Genomic DNA, 12720 nt, shown 5'->3' on the forward strand with positions numbered 1-12720 from the left:
TCGGTGGATGGTGACACATTTTGCTTCTCTTTTTTTGTTCATTTATCAGCATTTGCCATGTGATGCAAAAGAGTAATCCTTCGTTCCAACCACCACTCCAATAATGTTTAGTATTAAAAATTTAAAAATTATACTAATACAACACTATAACGAAGCACTAATAAAAAAATTTATGAATGGTCTCCTAGATAAAATTAAGCTTAAATAAAAAATTATTCTAAAATACGAAATTAAAAAGAATGATTTAAACAGTGAACTACTTCAGTAATCATCAATTAGTTTTATGATGAAATTTCAGTTGGTTTGGTTGACAAGTAGTAGTATAATTAAATTCACACCCTCTAGGCTCTAGTTATCCTCCTTCTACTCCACTTTTCCATTGTCAATTAACTTAGAGGAAAAAGATGGTTGAATCATTTTGGCAAAAGCAGTATTCCTATCTGGGAATGCAATCAGAAAACAAAAATGGGAAAAGGAAAAAGAGCATGTGATACAAGTCAGAAACTGAATAACCACAGCTGTTATTTCTATGCCCCAATAATACATTTATATCCCACTACACTCCACAAACCTACGGTTAAAACAAAAATTTTTAAAAAAGAAAAAGAAAAAGAAAACTAAAAGTCCCCGACCCGACCCGCATTGTAGGAATTGCAGCGTTTGAGAGTCGGCAGCGGCTCCTCCTTGTTCGTCTCCACAATGCTCCCGCTAAAATAGTCCTTCTCCTCCACTTTCGCCCTTCCGCCGCCGCCATCTCCGCTGCGCGGCACTCTCATTCTGTACTGCGATATCACCTGCCCGGCCCCACAGTCCTTGAACGACAGCGACCCGCAGGTGATCAATTGCATCAGAACCGACGATTTACTCGTCGTCGCCGCCCTCTGAATCTGCTGCCCCCCTTTCGAATTCGACGACCGCCCGTCCGCCTTCAGCAGCGTCTCCAGCGTCTCGGGGCTCGAATCCGACGCCGGCGGCGAGATCGAGATCGAGATCTCGTCGCGCGCCTCTTTCCTCTTCTCCGCCTCCTCCGGAGCCCTGCGTCGCCTCCGCCGCACGTCGTCCGTCTGCGTGGACGCGTCGGCGGCGGACCGGAACGAGGGCTCCGCCTTGTAGACGCTGTACTCGTACTCGATCGAGCTGCACGATTGGTTCCGGCGCCGCCTGTGTCCGGAATCCGGCTGATTCTCCGGCGGAGGAAGAGGACTCTCGAGGAACGAATTCTCGAGAAGCTCGGAGCCTTTGAGGACGTATTCCTCGCCGCGAGCAGGGTAGATGAAATCGTTCTCCGATAAATCGTGCCACACGAATCCGTTTTTGTAGCTTCTGAAATCAAAATTACAAATTAAGGCACGCCTCCAAAATTAGGGCACAAATTTATAAATTTACCGTTTGCACGACCACGAGTACATGGAGGCCATTCCCTTCCCGCGAAGAACATTCAATCGCCCGATCACATCTGAATATAAATTAAGAATTTCATTAAAATCCAGAATAATAATTAAGATGATTGAAGAAGAAGAAGAAGGTGGTAGTACCGCGGAGAAAGAGGCCGTGGGCGGAGGAGGAGAGGGGGACCTCGATGAAATGGGGGTGCTCGAGCTGGCCGTTTCTGGAGAGGTAGTAAACGACGGGGACTGATCGGCGATCGGGGCTGATTGATTTGGTGAGGTGAAGCTCTGACATTCTACCTGAAACCGCCATTTTATGGGTGAGGGTGAGAGAGAAAAAGGAAATATATAGGGCAGAGAAGAAGGAAGGAGTCAATTGAAGTCCATGTTGTGTATTCCAATTGGAAGAAGAGAGAGAGAGAGAGGTGTGAAAGGAGAGAAAAGGGAAGGGAACGGAGGAGGAGGGGAAAATTCAAAAACGGATGCGGGAGACAAGAGCTACCTAACAAACTTCTACTCATCACTATTATTTATCTTTTCCACTTTCACTTTTGGATTTCACTACACTTTTCCTACTATCTTAATCTTTAATGCTTCATCTACACACATATTTCATGTGACATGCTCAAATCTAATGGTTTTTTTTTTTTAAATTAAAATAAACTAGGCTTAATTTATTGTATACAGTATTAGTTTTAAAATTAAGAGACATACAAATATATAGAGAAATAAATTATTAAAGCTGGTGCATTGGAAAAATTCTCAATTTTGAAATTAATAATACTCCCTATACCATTAAGTGAGATTAGTAAATGTTCCGTGAATTAGGTGGAAAATAGATAAGTAAAGATATATAAAATAAAGTATATTTTATAATAAATGTTTTGAGAATTAAGTAGGTAGGCTGAGGGAATTTTATTTTAAATTATTATTTTTACAATAAAGTATCTGTATACCCCTAAAAATTTTCAAAGTAGTCAATTTCGATGGAATTGATCAACACTTTGATTATTTTTTTCATACATTTGTCAATCATTATTGGTATTAAAAATAAAATAAAAAAATAAAACTGCAATTTTCCTAAGTGGGATCTGGGATGAGGTCCATAGGGAGGTTTAGGTTTAGATCTTGATACTTGAATTGAATCATTTGAATATAACTGATTATTGAAACTCCCCTCACAATAAAAGGAAAAAGAAAGGCTAAAGATTAAAATCACAAATTGTCGGTATTAACAAATAACAAATCCTCTTTGTTATTAACAAATCTGTTTGCAAATGTGGAAAAGGTCAAGTCCTTTCAAAAAGCATGTGTCATGTCAAATTGCGTATCAAATCCCCCGTCCACAAAAAATAGATCGCTTTTCCCATTTTGGGACGTCCACAAAAAATAGATCACTTTCTAAAAATTGAAAGTTTATCTCTCATTTTCCCACTTTTTCTTACTCTTTCATACTTTACTCACTTTTTCTCCCTATGTCTCTTACTTTACCTACTTTTTCTCCCCATCTCTCTTACTTTACCAATTCTACAAATTAACTCGTGTCGAACTACAATAGATCTATTGTTTATGGACGAAGGAAGTACTTATCATTTATCAACATAAATATTTCAAATACTCCCTCCGTCCCATATTACTTGCACTATTGCTTTTCAGCTCGTCACAAACTCCTTACACTATTTATAGTTTAAGTTATAATTAATGTATTTAATTAATATATTAGTTTAAGTTAAGAGATCATTTATTAATTGATGTCTCATTACACTTAAAATTCTAATTTTATTATACGAAAAAATAAATCGCAAATTTAAAGAATAAAATAAAAAATGCGAGTAACAAGGAACGGAGAGAGTATTTATTAACAACAATAGAGGGGCAGATATGATTTTATAATAATTTACATGAAAATGTGATTAGGTAGAGAGATTCATTTTGTATGTGTGATTGTGTGAAGACAATGATACTCCCCGCGGACTAATTACATTGAAGCAATATTTTTCAAACACAAGTGAATAAAATAACAACAAATTTAAAATATAACCTCAAAAGTCAAACCCGTGCAATTATTAATGCTTAAATAGATTTTATAGGATTGGGAAGTTATAGTGGATAAACAAATCATTCTAATAATGCTTCTAGATAGCGTTTTGAGCCAAAAATAAGTTTGGGATAATATGAATTTTCTCAAAAAAATAAATAAAAGAAAGGTGGAACTTTATTAATTAACTTGAGTATGATTGTGATTCTGATGTGATCCTATAGTGGATAAACAAATCATTCTAATAATGCTTCTAGATAGCGTTTTGAGCCAAAAATAAGTTTGGGATAATATGAATTTTCTCAAAAAAATAAATAAAAGAAAGGTGGAACTTTATTAATTAACTTGAGTATCATTGTGATTCTGATGTGATCATCTATTATTATTTAGTTGCCTACTTGATTCATTATATTTTTCCAATTTATATTTAGATATTTATTTCTTTTTTAATAAGTTAGAGTATTAGCATTCTAATATAATAAATATGAGATATTGTATTCATTCAATCAATGAATTATTATTTCTCCTTAAAGATAACTTGGTTTTCCAATCCTAATTTAGATTCTCTTCGCCGATCCTAATTGGACGCCGGAGTATTCTATCAGTCGTTGAGTTCCTAATTTGGATTTCCTCCGTCGATCCAAATTGGACACCAGAGTATTCTATCAGCCGCCGAGTTATCTGCTCGATGGGAGCGACTCCCGCGCATAGAAACTCTGCCATTATCCGCCGAGCCAGTTGGCCGCCAGAAATTTATCTCAACCGCCGAGCGAAACTCGCCGCCGGTGCTTGTTAAGGGAAACACCCTTAACAGATTCGCTCTCAATTGTATCAATTCATTGAAAAACTTTTCAACCCATCAGAGTATAATACTAGTAGAAATTTTACCATCGCATTAAATAAGCTAATGTAAGTGTAATGCCGTATGGACCTACGGTGGTAATTATAATCATAATTGATATATACTATAACTGTCCATGAGAGCATCTCCAACAAGAAAAGATAAATGAAAAAGGTATATCATCTATTTACCTTATCAAAACGTTCAAAAAGTAACACATTTCAAAGAAAAAAGGGAGTACTACATAGAAAGGTAAATAATTTTTTTAAAATAAAATAATATACAAAATGTATTACAAAAATATAAAATGTAATACCTTCTCAAATACTATACCCTTGGAGAATGATTTTTCACGAAAGCAAATATGACAGTTATAAAATTTTACCTCTCCATCAATGGAGAGATAAGATACCTCTTCAAAATTGGAAAATATATAATAACTTCTCAAATACCTTCCTCTTGAATAATGATTTTTCATGCAAACAATGTATATATGGTAGTTATCTAACTTTATCTCAGTATTTATCTCTCCATTGGAGATGCTCTAATGGGTATATTAAATTAAATTAAACTCATTATTTTTTAAAAAATATTCAAATTAAAGAAGCATTTGGTTTCGGCAAAAAAAATTCCTTATTAGTCATAGAGTTGACTCCTATGTGCTAGTAGTCTCACCTAACATTGACATTTGGAAGCCAGCCCAATAATTACGGCTATAGTATGTATAAATAAACAAATGAATTTTTTTTTGAAAGCTAGGTCTAGTGGGACCCATCACAAATCCCGCATTTGACCGGGCTACTGTGGGCCCGGCCCGTACGATTACATATCTGTTAGATTAGACATAAACCGATTAGTGCCAAATTATTATGTACTACTAATGACGTTCTCAGACATGATTAGACATAAATTTGTATTACCAGTTAATCCTATAAGGCGAAGTATAAAAATTGTGGAAAAAACATGTGAAAAATGTGGGAGACCTTTGAGGTGGCCAAGACCTATGGTCTTTCATATTAAGTAACCTCTAAATGCTTTAAGAGATAATCTTGATTGCAAGGTCTTTCGAGTGCTTTCTCTAGCCTATAAAAGCATTCTCTCTTCTCTCTAGTTCTCTACATCATAGTAGCATTGCATAGCTCGATTCTCGGAACTCCATCAAGTTCGTCGGTGTAACAGGTTTGAGGTGCTTCTACACGCTAGGAGAAAGTCGTTTTATCTTTGGGGACAATACGTCATTCCATGAGCACTAGCCGGGGCGTAATTTGTCTTGCGGAAAGAGGGCTTCCCTCGACTCGACTTATAGTTCGGTTTGTTTTATTATTTCTGTTGTAATTTTCATTCCACTTATTGTTATTATCTTCATTCGATTGTAATAGTTAGAGTACCGCCTGTAACGGCTTGAAAATTTCATCCCATTATTTCTAACAATCGCAAGACAAATTATTGTGTTCTTCTAAGACAGGATTATACCAATCGAAGTTGGAGGAAACATGAGCTCCAAAGCTGGAATGAAGAAACGAATAGACGCAATTTCGATGTGTAATGAAGTGGTTAATTCCTTGAGAGCTATTCTCTTGAGAATTGTGTTTATCGTTTGTCATTTGACAAGCAAGACCAATTTTGACTTGGTAGTAATAATTGGGATGCATGTGGTGTTGAATATACCAATGCACATATGGTTCAATATAATTGTGTACTTATTGATGGAGACAATATTGTGCAAATTATTTGAACGTGTTGTTATAAACAACAAAGATCACGAGGTGGTCGCAATGGTCTCCGACGTGGACCATGGTAATAATCCAAATGAATGGTTTGTTGATACGGGTGCCACATGTCATGTGTGCTCCGAGAGAAACGTTTTTTCTACTTACAAATCTGTTGGAGGTAGAAAAGTACGCATGGGAAACCAAGCCTCTTCTGAGGTAGTTGGTGTGGGTAATGTGTTCCTAAAACTAGGATCTGGAAAGGTTCTTACCCTTAAGGATGTGCGCATGTCCCAGACATTCGAAATAATTTGGTGTCAGACTCACTTCTAGTAAATCATGGATTTTCACTAGAATTTGAGTGTGAAAATGTTATATTGACCAAGAATGGAAAATTCATAGGTGAAGGCCACCTAGTGAATGGGCTTTTTGAGCTGAATGTTACGGTCATTCACAGTGGAAAAGGAATATGCAATAAAGAAGATGACACATCCTCTTATTTGCTTAAGAGCTCTGGTTTATGGCATAATAGATTAGGACATGCAAATCTAAATGCTATAAAAAGATTATTAAATCTTAATTTACTAAAAGTTCATAAGTTTAACTCACAAGAAAGATGTGAAGTGTGTGTTGAAGCCAAAATGGCTAAGCTTCCGTTCCATTCGGTAGAGCGAAGGACAAAACCTCTTGAGTTAATCCATACACACGTATGTGATTTGAAATTTGTGCAAACAAGAGGTGGTAAAAAGTATTTCATCACATTTATAGATGATTGCACAAGGTATTGTTACCTTTACTTATTAAGAAGTAAAGATGAAGCAATTGAAGCGTTTAAAGAATTAAAAAAATGAAGTTGAAAATCAACTTAATTGTCGAATTAAGTGTGTTCGAAGTTATAGGGGTGGTGAGTATGTAGCGTCGTTTGCATAATTATGTCATGCTAGTGGTATAATTCACCAAACCACAGCTCCATATTCTCCTCAGTCGAATGGGGTTGTTGAACGCAAAAATCGAACACTGAAAGAGATGATGAATGCTCTGTTGATTAGTTCAGGTTTACCCCAGAATATGTGGGGGGAGGCTGTGTTAACGGCAAATTATATCCTGAATAAGATTCCACTAAAAAGTAGGGATGTGACTTCCTATGAGTTGTGGAAAGACAAGAAACCTTCGTACTCATATCTCAAAGTGTGGGGGTGCTGAGCGAAGGTAGAAGTGCCACCTCCGAAGCAAGTTGCAATAGGCCCTAAAACAGTTGATTGCATCTTTATTGGCCATGCACTTAATAGTAGTGCCTATCGTTTCCTAGTCCATAAGTCAGCTGTGCCTGGCGTGGCTGAAGGAACAACGATTGAGTCAAGGAATGCTATATTCTTTGAGAATGTTTACCCTTGCAAGAGGCAGGAGGATCGTTCTAGTGAAAGAATGATGGATGAATCCACTAGTTCCAATCCTCCAAAAAGGACGAGGTCAAGTCCTGAGGATGTAGAACCAAGACGTGGTGAAAGAGTTAAAATTGCTAAGACTTTTGGTCCCAACTTCATAACCTTTATGTTGGATAATGAACCAAAGTCGTTGGCGGAAGCTGGCCCAGATGCGCCATTCTGGCAAGAAGCGATCAATAGTGAAATTGAATCAATTATGAGAAATAACACATGGATGTTAATAGACTTGCCAGAAGGATGTAAAACCTTAGGGTGCAAGTGGATCCTGAGAAGGAAATATAAAATTGATGGTACTATTGAAAAGTACAAAGCTCGCCTAGTTGTGAAAGGCTTTAAGCAGCAAGAAGGATATGACTTCTTCGACACGTATTCACCCGTTACGAGAATCACTTCCATTCGGATGCTGCTTGCGATTGCTGTTTTGCACAATCTTGAAATTCACCAAATGGATGTGAAAACTGCATTTCTGGATGGTGAATTGGAAGAAGAAATTTATATGGAGCAACCTGAAGGGGTTCAGGTTTGTAGTACCTAGCCAAGAAAGGAAGGTATGCAAACTAGTGAGGTCTCTATATGGATTAAAACAAGTGCCTTTGTAATGGCACTTGAAGTTTGACAATGTGATGTTGTCCAGTGGGTTCACTATCAACAAGTGTGATAAGTGTGTATATATTAAGAACACAAATAATGGGTTCGTTATTGTGTGTCTTTATGTGGATGATATGTTGATTATGAGCAGCAATAGTGCCATTATCAATGAGACTAAAAATATGTTGAATAGAAATTTCGACATGAAAGACGTGGGTCTAGCTGATGTGATTCTCAGAATCAAGATTAAAAGGAATCATGAGGGAATTGCACTGTCACAATCTCATTCCATTGAGAAAGTGCTTAAAAAGTTTCACTCCTTTGACTGTGAGCCAGCTAAGACTCTATTGGAACCCAACGTGCATTTGAGTAAGCACACGGGTGAGCGTGTAGCTCAAGAAGAATATGCAAGGATCATAGGGAGTTTGATGTTTATCACAAACTGCACCCGACCAGATCTTGCATGTATGGTGAATAAGCTGAGCCGATATACGAGCAACCCAAGCAATGAACATTGGAAAGCTCTACGTAGGGTTTTGAGATACATGAAGTATACTCTTAACTTTGAGCTGCAATACACAAGATATCCCCAAGTACTTGAAGGGTACTGTGATGCAAATTGGATCTCTGATTCAAAAGACTCGTTTTCGACGAGTGGGTATGTGTTCACTGTGGGGGGTGGAGCTGTTTCGTGGAAGTCAACGAAACAGACGTGTATAGCTCGATACACCATGGAATCTAAGTTTATCGCTTTAGAAAAAGCAGGGGAAGAAGCTGAGTGGCTTAGAAACTTCCTAGAAGATATTCCATGTTGGAAGAAGCCAGTGCCGACAGTAGTGATACACTGTGATAGCCAAGCGGCTATAGGGAGAGCACATAGTGGCTTATACAATGGTAAGTCTCGACACTTTCGTCGGCGACATAATACCGTGAGGCAGTTGATCACAAGTGGCGTTATCGCAGTTGACTATGTAAGGTCAGTGGATAACTTAGCGGATCTGTTAACGAAAAGTTTAAACCGTGATCAAATGCATAAATTGCTAAAAGGAATGGGACTGAAAACCACATTTTAAAAGATGATTATAGTAGTAACCCAACCATACGATTGGAGATCTCATGGGCTTGGTTCAATGGGAAAACAAAGCTATATGACTCTAGTTGTAACACTCCGAAGATATTTTATCTTCGCCCATTCTTTTGAAAGCATTGAGTGTTGTAACCTGCATGTGGTAAGAGGCTAAGTTTTAACTTTTAATGATTCTTAGAAGCCTCGAAGAGGTGGGTATTGCAGGATACCTGGAAAAGAATCACCTATGTAAGTGAAGAAGTGTGGGCCGCTTCAACATGTGAATCACTTATGAATCCAAAGTGGTGTTCCATGGCCAGTAAAGGACACAAACGTGAGAACTGATGAGTTTTTAAATAGTATTGTGTCAATATTATTGTCTCGGTATACACCAAGGAGGAATGGTTCAAGGCTCACGTATGCCCGATAGTGTTGACTATGGAAAGTTCAAAGCCCCAAGCTACTATTCCAAATGCAATATTGTTTCTCGAGGATTGAGCAAAGGGTCTGCATGCATGCATACACGTCTTGTGTTGGTTTGAGCTTGCAGTGCTCTAACCAATGTGGGGGTTTGTGGAAAAAACATGTGAAAAATGTGGGAGACCTTTGAGGTGGCCAAAACCTATGGCCTTTCATCTTAGGTAACCCCCAAATGCTTTAAGAGATAATCTTGATTGCAAGGCCTTTCAAGTGCTTTCTCTAGCCTATAAATAGGCTTGATCTTGGAGTGGAGAATACACCAACAAAAGGCATTCTCTCTTCTCTCTAGTTCTCTATATTATAGTAGCATTGCATAGCTCGATTCTCGGAACTCCATCAAGTTCGCCGGTGCCTAGCGGGTTTGAGGTGCTTCTACACGCTAGGAGGAAGTCGTTTTATCTTTGGGGACAATACGTCATTCCGTGAGCACTAGCCGGGGTGTAATTTGTCTTGCGGAAAGAGGGTTTCCCTCGATTCAACTTATAGTTCGGTTTGTTTTATTATTTCCGTTGTAATTTTTATTCCACTTATTGTTATTATCTTCATTCGATTGTAATAGTTAGAGTACCGCCTGTAACGACTTGGGAATTTCATCCCATTATTTCTAACAAAATTTACGCTCACTCCGTTCCATTGCCATATGTGATCTGGTACGGAAGTTAAAAGAATAAATATTGGGTTTGTTAAGTGGAATAAATATTTGAACTTGGAGTCTTGGAGATATAGCAATGCATTTGATGATTTCTATAATGTTTAATTTTCTTGATTAATCTCATAAGAAGGGAGTAGTAGAATAGAAAAAATCGTAATAATAAAATGAAAATACTCAACTGTATACTCATCAATCATGAAAAACAATTACTATCATATAAGCACTATTAAATAAATGTTAAAATTAGCGGTATGAAATGGTTGTTTCTTCTTATGATTGGTTTAGCTTATTCTTCCTCTCCTCGTATAGTCATATTCATCAGTTATTTATATTTTATATAAATGCCGCTCTAAAAAATGATCCCGTCAACTATGCTCAATGTATGTCCTTTTTAATGTTTCCGCCAAATAATGATTGTTTGTTTAATAGTACCAAATAATCCTTAATTAGTTAAAATATCAAACTTTAAAAAAATTATTCCCTCGTTCATAAAAACGTGACAATTACTATAAAATGTGTTCATCAAATATGAGTATTTTCATTTTAACAAACAAAATACCACCCTTCTTATAATTTATCCAAAACATACCAAAAAAGTTCAGCATAAGCAATGGCGGATCCAAAAACCAAATATCGTGGGTCGGACCAAAAAATAAATACGTGCTCTGTAACTCTGTTCCACAAAATTATACACTTTTTTCTTTTTATTTCGTCTTACAAGAATATGTACTTTCTAATTTTGGAAACTCTTTTCTCTTTAATGAGGTGTCATTCTGAACTATCAATACTTTAATCACTTTTTTCTTTTACATCTCTCTTACTTTACTAATTTTACATTATAACTCGTGACGAACTCAAAGTACATATTATTTTGAAATGGAGGGAGTATTTAAATTAGTTATTTTTATAAATATAGTATATAGTATTAATATAAATAATTAATGTGGGTATCGATATTCTGAAAACAACATACAATTTTTTCTGTAATATCCCAAATTTTAAAAATTTAAAAGTAATTTGAATATGAATAATAAAGTTGAAATCTAAATTAAAAAATTAAAAAATATGGAATTAGTAAATATTAACTTTATATTCATTAAAGTATGTGTCTAATTTAAATAAGTTTGATTTATTGATACATAAGAACTATATTTAACCTTAATTGAAATTATAGACGAGAATTTATAATTCAAGATATTTATTCTGCGAAGTGTTAACTGTCAGTAAATAGTGGGGCAAAAATTGCAAATATTGGGAAAAAGAAATAATAATGACAGATACAAGACTTTTCGTATTAAACATTTCCATTCTCTCTCTCCTCAATCCTCATCTCCCGCAAAGCGCCGAATCCAGTTTCATCTCTCTCTCTGGAAACAAACTGAGAAGATTCTCTCCATCTCTTCATTCTTGATAATCGCCGCCTCTCCTGCCGCGAGGCCTGGATTCCGGCCGTCATCTCACACTTGAGGTGGGGTCGAAGACGCGAACACTGTGGGTCGAGGCTGATGAATTGAGCTTTCCGGCGGTACTCCGTGGCTGGTGGTGGGGTCGGCCGACCCCGCTCGACCCCACCTGGATCCGCCGATGAGCATAAGCAATATGAGTATATGACTCAACTATCTAGGCCCTCGATCAGGAATTCGACACCTAAAAACTTAATCGACTCGTTAAATTCTTGCATGAATAAAAGAAATTATTACACTTACATGGAATCAATTAAATAATGGAATTACATTTACATGTTTCCATACTATCAATAACAAAGGAAAATGAAAATTTATTATAAGGCCTGTAGAGTAGGCCCAATGGGTATTGGATTTTGTAGAAAAATATTTGTTTCAAATTTTTGTAGCCCATATTTTTAAGCCAGCTTTTATAGATATAAACTGCAAATCTTGTTATTTTACTTTTTGCAAAATGGGCTCACTCGTTTATAGGCCCAATATATGCAATTCTTTTGAAATTTTATACATATGATAAAGCGTACCAAATAAACAATAGATAGATGGCGTTACCGCATGAAAGATTATTACGAGGCTTTTTTATTTTTTCTTCTAATAGATAAGATAATAAAGAATGCAATGTCCTGGCATCACAATTTAAAAAAGACCTTAAAATGAAGAAAAATCACAACCCAAATTTTGTTGCGAAAGTTACTAGATTATATTCAGTTTAATAATGCATACTCTTTGTAATAACGGTAACATATCAATAGTTGGGGTCCTATTAGGATTTCTTAGTGCCAAATGAAAAAGAAATACATCATCTTCTGTCCCATGTTACTTGAGTCGCTAGTATTTTGCATTCGTTTTTAAAAAATGATACTGCATAAATAGTGGTAAAAATAATAGAGACATTGTGTATGAGAAGACTTTTCTCTACATTATTCCCTCTACTGTCACTTAGTACAATCATTATTCTCAAAACAAGTTCTAAAAGAAGTGACTCAAGTAACATGGGACAGAGGGAATATCAAATTTGAAAAAAAATGAAATCGAATTTAACTGAATTAT

At 36.4% G+C, this 12720-nt stretch overlaps 1 protein-coding gene across 1 annotated transcript; it reads right to left on the reverse strand.

The window, feature by feature from the left end:
• Nucleotides 1-408: 408 nt before the first annotated feature.
• Nucleotides 409-1881, reverse strand: LOC125211977 (protein SOSEKI 5-like). Its single transcript, XM_048111955.2, has 3 exons — nucleotides 1536-1881; nucleotides 1387-1456; nucleotides 409-1323 (listed from the first exon to the last, which is right to left on the reverse strand). The coding sequence occupies exons 1-3, from the start codon at nucleotides 1699-1701 to the stop codon at nucleotides 618-620; spliced, it is 942 nt and encodes a 313-aa protein (XP_047967912.1). The 5' UTR covers nucleotides 1702-1881; the 3' UTR covers nucleotides 409-617.
• Nucleotides 1882-12720: the final 10839 nt, after the last annotated feature.

The sequence above is a fragment of the Salvia hispanica genome, chromosome 3 (assembly GCF_029641045.1).
Source record: "Salvia hispanica isolate PSC_SH4W2 chromosome 3, Shi_PSC_v1, whole genome shotgun sequence".
NCBI classification, from domain to species: Eukaryota; Viridiplantae; Streptophyta; class Magnoliopsida; order Lamiales; family Lamiaceae; genus Salvia; species Salvia hispanica.

Bases quoted from the DNA above. Each gene is read 5' to 3' on its own strand.
- LOC125211977 (XM_048111955.2), bottom strand. From the start codon at position 1,701: ATGGCGGTTTCAGGTAGAATGTCAGAGCTTCACCTCACCAAATCAATC. The intron at 1,457-1,535 runs GTACTACCACCT...ATTTATATTCAG, and splicing joins CCACGGCCTCTTTCTCCGCG to ATGTGATCGGGCGATTGAAT. The intron at 1,324-1,386 runs GTAAATTTATAA...TTTTGATTTCAG, and splicing joins TACTCGTGGTCGTGCAAACG to AAGCTACAAAAACGGATTCG.